The 17,784-nt window shown below is 45.6% G+C and overlaps 1 protein-coding gene across 6 annotated transcripts in view; it reads left to right on the forward strand.

Moving 5' to 3' along the window:
* ADAMTS17 (ADAM metallopeptidase with thrombospondin type 1 motif 17) overlaps window positions 1–17,784 on the forward strand; it is a 361,254-nt gene that overhangs the window by 309,465 nt on the left and 34,005 nt on the right. For all 6 annotated transcript variants that reach the window (XM_067755884.1, XM_067755885.1, XM_067755887.1 and 3 more), the window contains 2 exons: window positions 12,979–13,183; window positions 17,305–17,457. In XM_067755884.1, coding sequence (XP_067611985.1) covers window positions 12,979–13,183; window positions 17,305–17,457 — 358 coding nt within the window. The remainder of the gene's footprint in view (window positions 1–12,978; window positions 13,184–17,304; window positions 17,458–17,784) is intronic.

Consider the following 17,784-nt stretch of genomic DNA (forward strand, 5'->3'; position numbering starts at 1 on the left):
CTTTTCCCCTAAGAGAGGAACAAGACAAGAATGTCTGTTTTCACTGCTTATATTCAACATTGTACTGGTGGTTCTAGCCAGGGCAATTAGGCAAGAAAATGGAAAAAAAAAAAAAAAAAGGCATCTAGGTTAGAGATGTAAAACTATATGTATTTGCAGATGACATGATCTTCCATATAGAAAATTCTGAAGAGTCCAGTAAAAAGCTACTACAACTAATATATTTGCTGGAAAAACAAAATTCAACTGAGTAAATTCAAAGATCTAATTGGCTTTATTTATCAATTCATGAATCAGTCAGGTCCCTTCTAGCAACTAGAAGAGCACAAGGGGTTGTACAAAATGGGAGATGTTTACTGGCAGGAAGAGGGTGGGCAAGAAAAGTATTAACAAAAGAAAAGATTGCTTCAATCCAGACCATCTTCTTCTGGGGGAAGGGAAGGGCTTTATCATAACATTACCTCACTAGTGTTGATCAGGAAATTTCAGATTGACTTTTAAAGGTCATATTGCTGGAAGGGATTGAAGCTGCAATTAAGTCTTTGTTTGTTGTCATGGGGAGCAAATGACACCACTTTGGGCTTGTTGTTTTAAACATATGAGTTGAGCAAGGTTACAGGATGTAAGAATGATATACAAAAATCAATTCTTTTTCTATACCCTTGCACTGAATAGTCTGAAAAGGAAATGAAGAAAATAGTTCCATTTACAGTAGCATCAAAAACAATAAGATCAGCTCAGTGCTTTGTGACCACCTAGAGGGGTGGGATAGGGAGGGCAGGAGGGAGGGAGACGCAAGAGGGAAGGGATATGGGAACATATGTATATGTATAACTGATTCACTTTGTTATAAAGCAGAAACTAACACACCATTGTAAATTATACTCCAATAAAGATGTAAAAAAAAAAAACAAAGTACTTCGGAATAAATTTAACAAAAGACTTATACACTGCAAATGACAAAACATTATTGAAAGACGTTAATAAATATCTAAATACATCCCATTAGAAGGCTTAGTGTTGTTAAAAGGGCAATACTCCTCAAATTGATCTACTGATAAAACATAAATCCCTGTCAAAATTCCAGCTGTCTTTATTGTGCAAATGAACAAGCTGATCCTAAAATTTATGTGGAATTGCAAAGGGTTCCAAATAGTCAATACAATCTTTAAAAACAAGAACAAAGTTGGAGGACTTATACTTCTTAGTTTCAAAGATTACTACAAAGCTAGAGTAATCAAGACAGTATGGGACTTGCATAAAGAGAGACATATAGAACAATGTAATATAAATGAGTAAATAAATATTCTCACATTTACTATCAGTTAATTTTCAACAATGCAATAGAGAAAGAATCATCTTTTCTATAAACGGTACTGAGACTCTGGATGTCCACATACAAAAGATAGAAGTTGGATCCCTAGCTTATACCATAGATAAAAAAATTAACTCAAAATGGATCAAGCACCTACATGTAAGTGCTAAAGCTGTAAAGGCAATGCTTAGATATGAAAGCAAAAGCACAAGCAGCAAAAGAAAGAAATAAACTAAACATTATAAAAATTTAAAACTTCTGTTCTTCAAGGCCATCAAGAAAACGAAAAGATAACCCGAGGAAGGGAAAAAAACGTTTTCATAAAAAAAAAAAAAAAAGTTTTCATAAATCATATATCTGAAAAAATAATTTTATCTAGACCATATCAAAATCTCTTACAACTCAATAATAAAAAAAACAAATAACCCGACTAAAAAATGGACAAATCATCTGAACAGACATTCTTTTTTTTTTTTTGCTAATGTGAATTTTCTTTATTATTGAAACTTTCTCAGATTATGCAATTCTTTAGTAAAACAGTATTGAGTCACTAACAATAGGAAACATATGTTTTTCACACATTTAGTAGAACACAAATTGAACAGACATTCTCAAAAGAAGATACACAAATGGCCAATAAGCACATGAGAAGATGCTCAACATCATCAGCCATCAGGGAAATACAAATCAAAACCACAATGAAATTCAACAAGTAGTATTGGGGAAACTGGATATCAAAATACAAAAGAATGACGTTGGACCTTTACCTTATACCATGTACAAAAATAAGCTCAAAATTGAGCAAAGACCTAAATATAAGAGTTAAAGCTAAAACTCAGAATAAAACATAGGAAAAAATCTTCATTACATTGGATTTGGTAATGACTTCTTAGATATGACACCAAAAGCATAGGCAACAGTAGGAAAAATAGATAATTTGGACTTCAAAATTAAAAACTTTTTTGTATCAAAGGACATAATCAACAAAGTGAAAAGGCAACCCAAAGAATGGGAGAAAATATTTGCTATCATATATTTGATAAAGAAGCAATATCCAGAATGTATAAAGAATTCCTACAATTAAACAACAAAAGGCACCCCATTAAGGAATAGGCAAAGAACATGTTTACTCATTTTTCCAAAGAAGATATGCACATGGCCAATAAGTACATGAAAAAATGCTCATCATCACTAATCGTTAGGGAAATGCCAATCAAACCACAATGAGGTAACCACTTCATACCCATGAAGATAGTTATTATTAAAAAACAGCAAATAAGTGTTGGTGAGGATGTGGTGAAATTGGAACCCTTCTACATTGTTGAATGGAATGTCAAATGGTACAGCCACTGTGGGAAACAGTATGGTGGTTCCTCAAAAAATTAAACACAGAATTACCATGTGATCCAGCAATTTCACTTCTGGGTATATACCCAAAAGAACTGAAAGCAGGGACTCAAACAGAAATTTGTACAACCATCTTCATAGCAGCACTATGCACAATAGTCAAAAGGTGGAAGCAGCACAAATGTCCCTCTCTGGACAAATGGATAAATGAAATGTGTTACATGTGTACAATGGAATATTATTCAGCCTTCAAAAGGAAGGAAATTCTGACACATGCTGCAACATGGATGAACCTTGAGGATATTATGCTAAGTGAGATTAGACAGTCACAAAAGAACAAACATTGTATGATTCCACTTATATGAGGTACCTGGAGCAGTCAAAGTCATAGAGACAGAAAGTAGGATGATAGTTGCCAGGGGCTGGGGGGAGAGGGGAATAGGAGGTTATTGTTTAATGAATCTAGAATTCAGTTTGGGAAGATGAAAAGTTTGGGAGAGAATGGTGAGGGTTATACAACAATGTGAATGTATTTAATGCTACTGAACTGTACACTGCAAAGTGGTAAAAATGGTAAATTTTGTATACATTTTACCACAGTAAAATGAAACCACAATGGGATATCACTTCACACCCACTAGGATGGCTATAATCAAAATGATAGATAATAGAAAAAATTTATGAGAGTGTGGAGAATTTAGAATTTCATACACTACTGTAGAAATGCAAAATAGTGCAGCTGCTTTGGAAACAGTCTGGCATTTCTCAAATTGTTAAACATAGCGTTAGCATACGATCCAGCAATTCCACTCCTTGGTATATACTCAAAAAAAATGAGAACATATGTCCACACAAAAATTGTACACAGATGCTCATTGCAGCATTATTCGTAATAGCCGAAATGTGGAAACAACCCAAATGTCCATCAGCTGATGAACCAATAAATAAACATGGTGTATCTATACAATCAAGTATTATTCAATGACAAAAAGGAATGAAATACTAATAGATGCTATAACATGGATGAGCCTTGGAAACATTATGCTAAGTGAAAGAAGCTGGGCACAAAGAACCGCATGTTATGTGATTCCGTTTATATGAAATGTCCAGAAGAGGCAAATCTATAGAGACAAAAAGTAGATTAGTGATTGCCTGGGGCTGAGAGGGATAGGAGGGGGGCATGTATTGGGAGATGACAGCTAAGAGGTGTGGAGTTTCTTTTAGGGGTAATAAAAATATTCTAAAATTGATTGCGGTGGTGATTTCACACCACCACAATATATTTCAGAATATACTGAATTGTTCTCTTTACATGGATGAATTGTATGGTATGTGAATTATGTCTCAATGGAACTGTTAAAATAGTTCTTCTACTTGCTAATGTATGACCTTGGGCAAGCCACTTAACCTCTCTGTGCCTTCATTTCCTCACCTGTAGAATGGCTCGCCAAAGGATTGTTACAGGGATCAAATAATTTGAATCATGTTAAGTGCTGAGAACATGCCGGGCACATAGGAAGCTCCCAAAGCGGTTAGCTGGTGCAATATCTAGAGAAACCATTCTTAAAACATTTTCCCTTAAGCCATGTTTTAGCAAAGCATTGAAGTCTTCCCCTCCTTCCCTTCTCCCTCCCTCCCTCACTCCCTTCCTTCCTTCCTTTCTCTTCCTTTCCCCAGCACATGAAAACTAACCACAGTGACTCAAGAACCTTTTCAGGAAAACACAGCAAGTTCTCAGACCCTGACCCAGCCTGATTTCAGGATGGAATTATGTCCTCCAGCAGAAGCTCACATGCATAGGCCGATGTATTCGTTCCTCATCATGCACTCCAGGCTCTCATTTCCTCCTATAAAAAACAAATATGTGAATAATATTACTTTTCAGGGAAATATATATGAGAACTCATAATTCTCGAGTTTTAAATGGAGAAATGCTGAATTGAAACTTCGTGTGTAGCTCTAAAGCGTCCCCCTCTGTCCCCTGGGAGAACATCACAGCCCAGCTTGCTAAGTCCCAGTTGTACCTCCTTACCCCACTCCTTTCGCAGACATCTGTTCAATAAAAGCAGCCACGTATCTTCGGAGACTTTAAATTGCACATGTGTTTTGATTGTTCTCATAACGGAGTTGCTGGCTCCAATCTGCCCTGAGCTGTGAGAGTGGCTCGGGCAGACAGAGAGTCTGTCGCTGCCGAGTCCTCCGTGGTGTTTTTGGGACGAGGCCCAGGAGGTCCGGCTCTTGGCCAGCCAGCCTCTGCCACGTCTCCTCACCCCAGGCTGGCGGCACACGTGGTGACCACAGCCCGGGTGCCCTGGGAGAAGCCTTGTCATCCACGGGAAGGCAGAGCGGTGTTAGCCTGACCTTGGCCAGATGTTCACAGCCTAGGGGCCAGCAGTCCTGCACCAGGGAGAGAGGGAAGAGACTCCCATCCTTGGAGCTCCCCTGCAGGCCTCTCCCTGGGGCCTTTACCTGCCGTAAGGTCATCATCAGGTCCTTACAACTGTGCACCCAGTTCTTGCCCCTGCTTTATGGATGAAGGCCAGGTGCTCAGAGGAGAGATATAACTCGCACCAAGTTATAGGACTCAGCACTCAAACAGGTTTTTCATATTCCTCTCATCTGAATCATGCAAATTTATTGAAAATTTTTTAAAAATTAAAACTAATTTGTTTTGGTTCCGAATGCCCGCATAGACTGCCCATTCCAGAGGGCTTTGAGGAACAGCAGCTCCTCTGAATAAGATGGATGCCTAGACTGAGAATAATAGTTACAGCAATAATAACAGCTGCTAGTTATCAGGCCCATAGAGCGTGAGGCCTGTGCTGACTGTGTGGCAGAGGCTTGAGTACTGACTTGTCCAAGGTCACACAGCTGGCAAGTTGGTGGAGTGGACTCAAGTCCAGGCGCATCTGACACCAGCGTCCTGAATGTGACCTTCTGAGACTTTGAGAATGTCTGATTCTAGTAAGTGGGCACCTTTCACTCTCGGGGCATCCTGATGAGGTTGGTCAGGTGTTCCCTAACCAGAGCAAGATTGTATAAATACAAAAAGGAAGCTTCTGGGTTGGGGCACAGAGGACCCACCCACTTAATAGCTAGCGGGCCTTAGGCCAGTCTTGCTGTCTCTCCAAGTTGGTTTCCCCATCCGTGAAGCAAGACCAGCAGGCCCTGAGCCACCTTCCTCTGGGAGTTCAGGTGGGTGTGAAGGCAAGATGGTGGTGGGAAAGGACTGGGCACAAACGGGAGGGACACCTTGGAGACATGGGGCTGACCCACAGGGGGAGATGCAGGCCTGTTCCTTCAAACTCTCTCTTGGCAGAGGAGAAATGAGAAGTGAGATCTTTGATCTGTTTGCTTTCCAAATCAGACTGCCTGAGCCTCCCTGGGCTAGGAATGGACAGGATCACTCTTCAGGCCAGACTCTTTATCAAGATGCACTGACCCACTGGCCCACTGACCCAGGTCACCAAATCCCAAGGGGAGACAGCAGCCAAGCCCTGGCTGAGGCCGAGCCTTCCCCTCACACATGCTGCCCACCGCCAGGTCCCTGGCCTCCCTCCCCTGCTGGCCTCCAGAGTCTCGGACGTGGCACAGGTCTCCCACAGGTCATCTGCTCTGCCATTTGACCCAGATGACTTCCATGAGGCACTGCCAGTGAGCAGGGGTGACCTTTCTAGACAGATGGGTCCACGAGAGGAAGCTCCCTGTCTGTCCTGGAGCCACTGCTTCCAGCCCTCAGCCATTCTCAGCATTTCATTCTCACGCAGATGTGCCCTCTCACGTTCTCACTCATGCTTCCCGCCCACGCACAGCCTGCCTGACCAGAGGCTCCCAAGTCATGAGACAGCTCGCATCAGGTCTTGTTTCCAAAGCTTGGGTGTCACCCCAAGATTGAGGGTCTGTGGAGCCCACTCTGTAGGCATCAAACCGAATCTGCTAAGGGGCACTCGCAAGGCCGCTCCTCTTCACCCTCCTTCCTCTCTGCATTTACAGCACTGGCAACCCTTCTCCCCAGTTCTCCCCTGGGTCAGCAACCTGTCCTCATGGCTAAATCCTGGGGATGCTCTTCAGGCCTCATCCAACCCCACCCTTCCTGGCATCTCCTGCAGTGTCCTCCTGCCCTCCCTAGCCTTGCTTGTCACCTCTTCTGCTCCTCAGAGCTTCCCATGACTGATTCCAACCCCAGGTGCTTGTATTCCCCAGCCCCTGCCCCTGCCCTCTGTCCTCCTGTATAAGCTCCCTGGATGAGTTGTTCTTACCCTTGATGTCTATCAGGATTTATTGCTTTTGACTTCCAACACTGTGTCTCCAATCAGGCAGCACCCTTGAACACCAGAACTGCACCTGCAGACCCTTCCCAGCACCACTCAGCAACCCAGCGCCGCCTTCAAAGTGGTGCCCACCCTTCTGCCCCCAGGCCAACTCCCCTCCCTGTGTTCTCCCTCCCAGTGGAGGCACCACCAGCATCCTCTGGGCCAGTCAATATCCTCAGCTTGATTCTTGCCTCCTTTCTCTCCATGACCCCACATACCCAAAGCCCTGTCAAAACCCTTTCATAGTCTTATATCGGTGCCTGTTTCCCATTTCTCCACTGCCTTCATGAACGCCGTCATCTTGCCCCAGAGCACATGATTAACGGAAACCTCCCTCCTACCCACCCGGAAATACCCTCCAAGGATTGGCCATCCCAAACTCTCAGCTGTTCCTCAACATTTCATGGGCAGGGGCTCTGTCAGAGCACTGAGCCCTGCTTCTTTGGTTGGCCAACTTCACTTTGACTTCAGGACCCAACTCAAGCTCCATTTCCTCCACTGCACTTAGCAGACAGTGAAGACATTGCCTGTTTATACGCTTCCCTCTCCCCCAAGGACCACACACTTGACTGAGCTTTGTGAAGGTGGGACGCTGAGCTGAGTGCCCTGGCCCTTGATTCAGGGCTTGGTGTGAAGTTGATACCCATGTGTCTGGGGGACAGATAAGATGAGGTTGGACAAAGTAACCATCCCAGTAGCAGAAATCTCTTTAACCTGCCCTGCAGCTTTCTGGAGCTTTTGAACTGTTTCATATCCTTCTTTTCATGCTGTGGTATTTTACATTTTACATGTAAAATACATGGTATTTTACAAGCATATTTGATGCTATGCTTGGAATTTGCATGTTTCTATAACAGATGCTCAGAGAATCACATATAGTCATCTAGTTTCCTTACTTTGATTAATTTAGCTAATGTAAGGAACATTCCTGATTCAGAGATAGGCACAGATTAGGTGCTCAGTCAATGCCAGATCCTTACTACTGACCCATTTTGGAGATGGATAAAGTTGACACCATGGACAGACCACCTGTTATCTTGAACACTTGTTGTGTTGAAATACAACAGCTTACATTTTTTTACAATTTGAAGTTGTTGAAAATAAATGACCCACCAGTGTACTCTTTCTGGTTATCTATACTTGAGATTCACTTTATATTCAACATAAAATAACTGTGTTAGAAGAATGCGATCCTGAAGATGCCATTGTTTCTTTGTGAGACTGTCACATTTCAGCAGATTTCATGAGATCTTTACCTAGTTTAAGTCTCAGCCAAATCAAGACTTGGATAGAAACTGAATTTTGAACGTAAGATAAAATTTCTCAGGACTGCTAATGTGATGCGTGTAGTAGGCAAAATAATGACCCCCAAAGATGTCTACATCCTAATCCCTGGAACTCGCTGTTCTGAGCAGTGGGATGAAAATGTTAGGTTACTTGTCAAAGGAAACTTAGAGTTACAGGTGGAATTAGGTCGTTATGGGTCTCCCGTGAAAGATGTTAGCAGAACCCAGGAGAGAGGTATGGAACAGAGTCCTCTGAGTCCTCAGAAGGAACCCACCCTGCCAACACTTTGATTTTTAACTTCTGGCCTCCAGAGCTGTAAGAGAATAAATTTCTGTTGTTTTAAGCCACCCAGCATGTGGTACTTTTCACGGCAGCTCTAGCAAACTAATACAGTTTGCTAATCAGCCGGCTTATGCTGGATTATCTGAGTGGGTCCAGTGTAATCACAGGGTCCTAAAAGCAGAAGATGGAAGCAGAAGAGAAGGTTGGAGTGATGCGATGTGAGAAGAACTCGGCCTGAGTTGATGGCTTTGAAGGCAGAAGAAGGCACCACAAGCCAGGGAATTGGGGCAGTGTCTAGAAGCTGGAAAAGGCAAGGAAGCAGTCTTCCTGGAGTCTCCAGAAGGGAACAGCCCTGCCAGCGCCTTGATTTTAGCCCAGTGAGACCCACATCAGATTTCCAACCTCTAGAAATGTAAGATAATCAATCTGTGCTGTTTTGAGCCATTAAGTTTATGGCAATTTGCTACAGCAGCAATTAAAAAAGAATATAGGGTCTCAGGTAGTGACAGAGCTGTCCAAAGCCTAGTAGTCCCCCCTCATCTGCGGGCCATACATCCCAAGCCCCCCAGTAGATGCCTGAAACCCAGGATAGTACTGAACCCTATAGATACTTATATACTATGTATTTCCTGTGCTAACTGGCAGGGAGCCTATACAGCATGGATAAGCCGGGCAAAGGGAAAGTTCACATCCCAGGCGGGACCAATTGGGATGGTGGGAGATTTCATCCCACTGCTCAGAACAGCGTGCAGTTTAAACTTAGGAAATGTTTATTTCTGGAGTTTTCCATTTAATGTTTTCAGACCGTGGTTGACTGCTAGTAACTGAAACTGGGGAAAGTGAAACCACAGATAATGGTGGAAAACTGTACCTGATTAGAATGATTGAACTTGAAGTATGTACAGAGGAGCTACACCTGTGCTGGACAGGAGAGGCTGTCCTGACCCCGTGGGAACAGGGGAGGGGCCTGGATTAGGGAAGTGTTAATGGTGGTTTCAGCAAGAATTACAGTTTTATTGCTTTTAAGAAGGACTGCTAACTCAAACTTGGCTAATGAATGTCACTGTTAAGGTTTTTAGAGGATAAGAGTGAAAAAAGCTCAGGCTTACATTGTAATTGTAATATACATTGTTGTGTGGAACTGCAGGCCTTTCCCAAGTTACTAGACTTGGGATCAATGGGATTTTACTCTGATGTCTGGGTGTGTGACATCATCCCACTGCCCTAGATGGGCCTCCTGCAGCCAAGGTCCTTCAGGGGAAGTGGATTCTTTCAGCCACCAAAAATGAAGTTTTAGGAAGGCCACTTTTTCTCCCCATACCTCACTAAGGTGTTTTTCAAGATCAGAAGCAAAAAGGTCCAGCTGAAAAATAGCTCCGATAACCTGAAGCAGGTGCACCTGTGACAAAGGGCCCTCTTGTCGGCGGCTCGTCACGCGTTTCAGGCGGGGATAGGTCTGAGGATTCTTCTGGAAAGAGGAGGAGGGATGCATGGGCTCTTTTCCATTCTGTCATCCTTTTGCAAAGCACCAGACACCAGAGGTAAAGGAAAGGAGAACCTGGAGGGCTGGCGGTCCCTCCCAGCTCTACGGGAATCTGACCCCCACCGATCTGACTTTTCCAGCCAGTGATGGGGCTGGAGGAACCCCCGAGGCAGGACTGCTGAGTCCTCCCAGCAGTTCACCATTCCCCCAGGTGTCCTGGATGTGACCTTTGTGTGAACAGAGTTGGCGTCTACATTCCCTAGAACACATGCTCTGATTGTGTGGCCAGGAATGGAGATGCTGGTACCCTATGGCAATGGCACGCATGCCCAGGGCAGTGACAGTCCCATGTGTGTGACATAGAGGTCCCACTTCCGAGGCTTGGCCCTGGGAAGCACAGGAAATACAAAAGACAGGAGCAGGATTCTAAGCCATTTCACAGTTGGGGTCAGCACAATAATGCCGAACAGGTCTCAACCTAAAACCTAACATTTATATTCACAAAGTTAATTGTAAAAGGCCAGGACAAAGGAGATCTGGCTGAGAGTCAGTTCATGAGAGAGAAAAACATAGTAGGCGCTAACAGAGGTACAATGTGCTTGCTTTAAAAAAAGAAAAGAAATAGTACAGAGCTGGGGAGTATTCATGAAAACAAGTCCCCATTTAAAGATCATCACATTCTCTCTTGCTGCTTTCAGATCACATCTGGACCATACTGTCCATGACAAATCAGTCAATTTTAAGAACAGTAGTGACTGATTAGAGACTTACAACGGATTGAGAATCTGCAAATTATTTTGATCAAGAGAAGAGAAAACTTAAAAGGGGAACAAAATGGGTAGAAGTTGGTTTGATTCTTTCGGTGATGTTTAAGCAGTTGTCAGGTACTGAAATGGGAGCAAGGCTGCATGCATGTGGGAAGTCTCCATTTCCCACCAAGGAAACACAAAATAATGACAGTACTAGTTATGTTATAGGGCTTATGTGTGCCAGGTGCTGCCATAAGCAATTTGCAGGCAGTATGTTACTTGTCCTCATATCCCGAGGCCAGCACTGTGTTTCCATCCCATGCAGCATGAGCAAGGGGTCTGACAAGAGGAGCTTCACTAGCATTAGTCCCTGGGCCATGAAGGGCAGAGTGATGAGCTCTGCCAAGGGGACTGGAGATGAGCTCTAGATGAGGTGGCCTGAGCTTGCCCTAATGGACAAGGAGAAACCATGTCGGGATGAAGGGAGGGGCCTGGGTAGCCCCATCTTCTCAACAATTAGTCCAACACCTCCACTACCCCCAGCTGGTTCAAGCCACCCTTATCTCCCACCTGGACCATTGCAGTAGCCTCCTCCCCACTCTCCCTGTTGCCACCCCTACCCATTGTAGGCTGGTAGCCACACAGAGTCAGGGTGGCCCTGGAAGGCGTGTCTTCCTTTCTCCAAACCCTCCAGGACTGCATCTCATTCAAGCAAGAGCCACAGCAGCCAGCCAGGCCCTGTGTAATCTCCCCCTGCTCCCTCTCATGCCCCTCCCTCTCCTGCTCACCCCCTCCCCCAGCCACACTGGACTCCCGGCTGCCCCTCGGCCCTGCCAGCACACCCCTCCACCAGGGCCTTTGCACCTGCTATGCCCTCTGCCTGCAAGTCTTCTCCCACAGAGCACAGGGCTCATGCCTCACTTCCTTCCAGTTGCTGCCCAAATGCCAGGCCATCCCTGACACCTTGAATAAAATAGTACCAACCTCCCTCATCTCCTCGCTGATCTGCCCTGTGCTGTATTACTTTTCTCTAAAGCACTTACTATGGTGTTGCATATTCTCTCTGCATATATGTTATATACACTCTATTACATTATGTTGTATTCTGTTGTACATTGTTCATCCGTTTACTGTTTGTCCCCATTAGAATAGGAAGACTCAGAGGGCAGGGCTTTGTTTCATTCACTGCCTCATCATCAGAACCTAGATGTTTGCAAACAGTGGGATGGCCTCATTAGATTTGGTTTCAAGTGGGATTTAGGACGAGTCTGACTAATGTGAGAACTGAGTGGTTATCAGGGCTGACCATCCAGATGGAACTGCTTTGTTAAGTAGTGAGCTCCTGGGAGCTGGGAATATTTGAGGCTCGTCCAGGAACCAGAGCACAGAGAGTCTTTAAAAGGGCGTTCAAAGCCCTGTTTGTGTCCTGAGAAATCATCACTCCCAAACTGCCTAGCCCCTTTCCAGCACCCTAAGGCCAACAGAGAATTGGGATCATTGAAATATTAGTCAGGTAGACAAAGTCTTAGTTGAGCACTTTCAGCTGATGGCCTCAGCAGCCTAGTCTTCCCACGGCCCCCAGGTTGCCTCCTCAAGAATGACAGTCCCCACTTCGGAGGGCCCGCCACCCTTTGGAAAGCAGGGAGTCCTGGTGTGTTTAAGCTGGGACTGGGGTGTCCTTTGTCGAGGGCTGTGCCAGTCAGCTTTTGCTGCAGTGACAAACAACCCCAATATCTCTGTGGGGCACAACAGCATCATGCTATTGCAGAGCCCAGCAGTCAGGAAGCCCCTGTATTGGACCTGCTGTTCTCATGGCAGAGGACATGAAGAGTGAGAGACAAACCACATAGTAACTCAAAGCTTCTGCTGTGATGTGGCCAGCTTCGTATCCACTCACCCCACTGAACAAAGATGGCACAAGACAGCAAGAGGGGGACATAGGGACAATAACTCAGTCTGCCGTTGTGGCGTGGGGCGGGGGCGGGGGATGCGGGCAGTTGCAGAAAGATTTCTGTACTGAGTAGGCCACTGAACCACTCTACTCAGATAGCTCTGATATTCTGCTCTGATATTCCAGAATTATTTCCAAAGCCGACTACAAAGCTGAGTCTGTCTTTTTCCCTCCCACAGCAGGCCCACAATTCCACCATCTGTCTGGAAGGCCCTTTGTTCTCTCACTGTTCTCTCACTCTTTCCGGGTAGGTGGGTGGCAGGCCCGTGGAGCCCCTGCTCAGCGACCTGTGAGAAGGGCATCCAGCACCGGGAAGTGACCTGCATGTACCAGCTGCAGAATGGCACACACGTCGCCACTCGGCCCCTCTACTGCCCAGTGCCCCGGCCATCGGCAGTGCAGAGCTGCGAAGGCCAGGACTGCCTGTCCATCTGGGAGGCGTCAGAGTGGTCACAGGTGGGTGCCTGGGCTGCTGCCAGTGCTGAAACCACCACCAGGGCCTCGGGGCCTTGTTTGTAGCAACCCCAAAATGGTTCCTTTCCCTCCCTGCTGTTTTTGACAAACCCCCACATATCACAGTCCTAGCCAGACCCCAGAGGAGCTCAAAGCCATGTTCTAAGTCACATATTCTCAAATTCCATGAGAGATATCAACGTGGCCAAAATAACATGGATAGTGTGTTTTTTTGATAATGTATATCACAGTACTGTTTGGTCCCATTTCCTGTGAAAATTCTCATGTAAATATAGATGGATGGATGGGTGGGTGGGTGGATGGATAGATACATAGGAGATAGGTAGGTAGGCAGGTAGACAAATAGACACCTTTTAATCTCTTTTGTGCACTTTGGAACTGTAGGGTGGTCAGGTTGAGAACGTGGTTTCAAAGGCTTCCCTGCATTTCCATGGCAGTCTTTGTGGAGCTGCCTTTGCAAGAGGCAGGAGGATGTTGGGAGGGACAGCGTTTAGTGTGTGAGCCGGTTACAAATCTCATGCCATAACACATTTTGGAAGGAGGTCAATTAAGCCTTAATTTTTAACTTTGAAGATTGATCCTAGAAATATTTTATCTTCAGTAATATCATCCTTCAAGGCTTGGCATTGAGTTTGCATTTAATGATTTTGATTGTTTGGCTATGAAACAAAAAAAATAGCTGAATAAAGGGCAAGCTTCCCTCAGGTCCTCCATCAAACGTGTTCTAGGAAAGTCAGAAAGGCTAAATCCAAGACACTCTTCAGTGTGGAAAATATTTTTAAAGTTCCTTCTTATTGCCAAGCAGTTGGAATTATTTTGAATAAGAAAGTATTCAGCCCATTTTTAATGAACGAAAAGTCTGCCCTTGGCTGTTCTAAAACTGAGTTTACGTTTTAGGCAGATCTTGACGTGTACCCATTTAAAGACGGGCGTTTTTTGCCTATCCTTTAAGATATTTTAGGAAAAGGACAGAGTTTTAACATTAAAAAATTTTTTTTCTTTACATGTACCTAGGTTCATAAGTTTAACATTCAATGGACTTTTGGGGAGGGGGATGCCTGCTAGAAGGTTAGGGGCAGGTGTGCAGTCTCTCTCTCTTTCCATGAGCCTTGATCACCTGGTTCTTGATCCAAACAAGATTTATGCTTTATCAGATCAAAACCATAAATTTTCCATTTATAGGTCTCTTATGGGGGAAAAATGCCTCCTTAACAAAATAAACGAGGCTGACATAATCAACTATCATTATAGTATTGAAGAGCACCATTTTGGAAAGTGTGAGACAATTGGAGCAAGATTTAAAGAAATATCTCCATCCCTATTCCTATATCTATGTGTTGCCTAATCCTAATCCTGAAATAGTATCCACACCAATCAGTCTAATTCTGGCTCAGCTCAGGCTCAAGCAAAATGCTTTTTTCTAAACATCTGACTCAGAATCAAATCTTTCCTCCATGAGATGCTCACAAAACTGGTATTCCTTCCACTTTTCCAAGTACAGAAGCCCCTCTAACATTTCTTCTTCTGGAAACGAATAGGTTTAAATTTCTCGTGGGTGCGTTTTTATTGATGGGCTTGCCTGTATTCAGCCAGCAGTGTTGATCACTGTCACCACTACTCCCCAACTTCTTCCCAACTTCATTAGAATGAGGAAAAAAATATTGAGAAGGAAGCAAAAGGTAGCAGCTCTCTCCTGTCCTCGACTTCTTGTTCCCATCCCTGGATCAGAAGCCAAGAGAGAAGCAGAACATGACCCTCCTAGGTCCCTTCCAAGGTGACCCCAGCCTGCAGCACTGCCCTTCCTGAAGGCTTCCAACCAATAGGCTTCTGGTCAAAAGGGGCCAGCCCAGGGTTTGGTCAAGAAACAGGCTGGATATTGACGGTTTAAAATTCAAGGGAAGAGGCAAGGAACACAGAGTAGAGAGAAACCAAGCAGAAACTCAGGCAGAAGTGGTGAGTAGGCCCCTAGTTGCATAAGGAACCAGTGGTATGGGTGCTGTTGCCAGGGAGGAGCCCGTGAGGCAGACGGTGAGCGTGGAGCTGATGAAATGGTCAGAAAGCATTGCCACATAGAGAAGCAGAAAGATGGGCCTTCAATGCAGTAACCCAGGGGTTCCTGCAGCAGCCCTCCAGGCCCCACCCATTCTGCCCTGGGAGGCCCTGTGGGTAAAGCCTGCCAGGGACTGACTCCTTGCATTCCAGGTCCCTTTGTTTTATTTTTTTTTAATTAAAAAAATATATTTTATTTATGTATTTTTGGCTGCATCAGGTCTTAGTTGCAGCATGCAGGATCTTCATTGCAGCATGCGGGATCTTTTGTTGCAGAGTGCAGGCTCTTCGTTGAAGCGCACAGGCTTCTCTCTGGTTGTGGCATGTGGGCTCCAGAGTGTGCAGGCTCAGTACTTGCGGCATGTGGGCTCTGTAGTTGTGGTGCGCAGGCTCCAGAGCACGTGGGCTCTATAGTTTGCGGCACGTAGGCTCTCTAGTTGAGGCGCGCGGGCTTAGTTGCTCCACAGCATGTGGGATCTTAGTTCCCCGACCAGGGATTGAACCCACGTCCTCTGCATTGGAAGGCAGATTCTTAACCAGTGGAGCACCAAGGAAGTCCCTTTAAAACCCACACAGAAGATCAAATACATGAGCTCTCCAAATTCCCCCCAGGTTATACCACAACTGCCTGTGAAGCATGTGTATTTCTCTAAAACAAACTAGTCTAAATTAGTCTCAAATAAATAAATAAATAAATAAGAACAGGACCAGCAGATGAAGAGCTAGGTTGAATTCATAGGAAAAATAAAGCTAGATAGCATTTTGAGGTAAATGTTAATAACAAATATAAAGAATGATATTTGTCCTTTATGTGCATTTTTTCAGTGGACATAGTGGAACTTTTTAAAAGTCAAGTTTGTTGTAGCTCAAGAAAAATCACTGCTGTAGCCTCCCATATTTTTGGTAAATCAAGCAAGTGTAAAAACAGAAGTTAGAGTTGCTGGGGCTCCATTTGTGCTACTACGGCTGTTGGGCACCCCCCATGGTATCTCTGGGACCCAGCTGCTGGGAGGAAATCCCCCTCAGAATTTCCTCAGGCAGAGTGGGTCTCATCATGTCAGTGCATTTGGTGGAATCCAGCCTTCAGCCCACCATCTCTGCGAGCTACGTATTTGCTTCCATGGTAGGGACTAGGCTTCCGCACACAACAAATCAAAGTGTGGGCTCCCCAGGTTCCCAGGCCATGTCACCTCTGCTTGCTGGTCAAGTCAGTCATGTTCTCCCAAGGTCAAGGGTCCACTCTTCCTTGTGCTTTGTTTTGAAGTGGGTAAGCACTCAGCACTCACTCTTGCGAGCCAGCCACCTTCCCTCCCCAAGCCCAGCGGGTAGGCTGGGAACACACCAGGAACAGGCTCCAGACCCACCCCCAAGTCTGCCATGTTTATGCCTTGTCACCCCTCCACCTCTTGTCACTGTTTCTGTGGATCGTGCTGCCTGATGTCGTGGGAATCTTGAACTCTCAGGGCTCACGCATCATTTGTCACCCCTCAGACACTATTCAGGTCCCCTCCCCACACCATCTCTTGCTATGTTTCCCAGGAAGAAAAATAGCACAGGGAACATTGCCCTGTTACCATTCTTGGCATTGACATTAAAACCATCGCTAGAGCTCTCTGCAGGGCTTGCCAACCGCCTTATGTCAGAGTCACCTGTGTCTTTGCTTTCCATCTCCTCCTTTTCCCCCCTGAAAAGGGTTGGCGGTGGTGGGGACTGCATAGAACTGAACCGAGAGACCCTACGCCAGCTGTTCACCTCACTGCCACTGCCTTCTTCAGCCGCCATCACTGGGTAGGCTGGCACGCCCCCCACCCCCACCCCCTTTGCCCCAGGCTGGCTCAGCATGGGTACCTAGAGGCCAGCTGGGAGGAGCCAGCTCGGAACATGTGCATAAGACTCTAAAAGACCAGGAGCTTTCTGAGGTCTGAAACGTAGCATCCCCATCCTTGCATCCTCAGCACTGGGTCTGGTACATGGTAGGTACTTAACAGATGTTCAGGTGTTGATGGACTTGACCAGATTGGACTGGATTCAGTCTCTGGAATGGTATCTTGCAGTGTTCTGCCAGCTGTGGTAAAGGGACAAAGAAACGAACTGTGACATGCACCAACTCGCAAGGAAAATGCGACGCATCCACGAGGCCAAGAGCCGAGGAGCCCTGTGAGGACTACTCCGGCTGCTATGAGTGGAGAACAGGGGGCTGGTCCAAGGTGAGTGTGGTGTGTGCGCTTCCATCCTGCCCTGGGCAGCATTTGCGACTCAAGAGGAAGGAACTCAGCTCTCTCACCGTGGGCCCCAAGTTAACAAGGTGGTCCCAGTCTCACCAGGTGAATTCACTTTCTCTCCCAACTCTGCACCTGCTGGTGACCCCACATGGTGTGCCTTCAGAAGGGCACTGAGTGCCCCCAAAGCAGGAAGGGGTGCAATGGGTGCCAGTCTGGGACCCGTGTGCATCCTGCAGTGGGCTTGGCCACCTGCCATTGAGAGAGACTCAGTGGTAGGAGTCTGTCCTCAGGCAGATGCAGAGGGGGCTATGG

The sequence above is a fragment of the Pseudorca crassidens genome, chromosome 1, assembly GCF_039906515.1.
Source record: "Pseudorca crassidens isolate mPseCra1 chromosome 1, mPseCra1.hap1, whole genome shotgun sequence".
Taxonomy (NCBI): Eukaryota; Metazoa; Chordata; class Mammalia; order Artiodactyla; family Delphinidae; genus Pseudorca; species Pseudorca crassidens.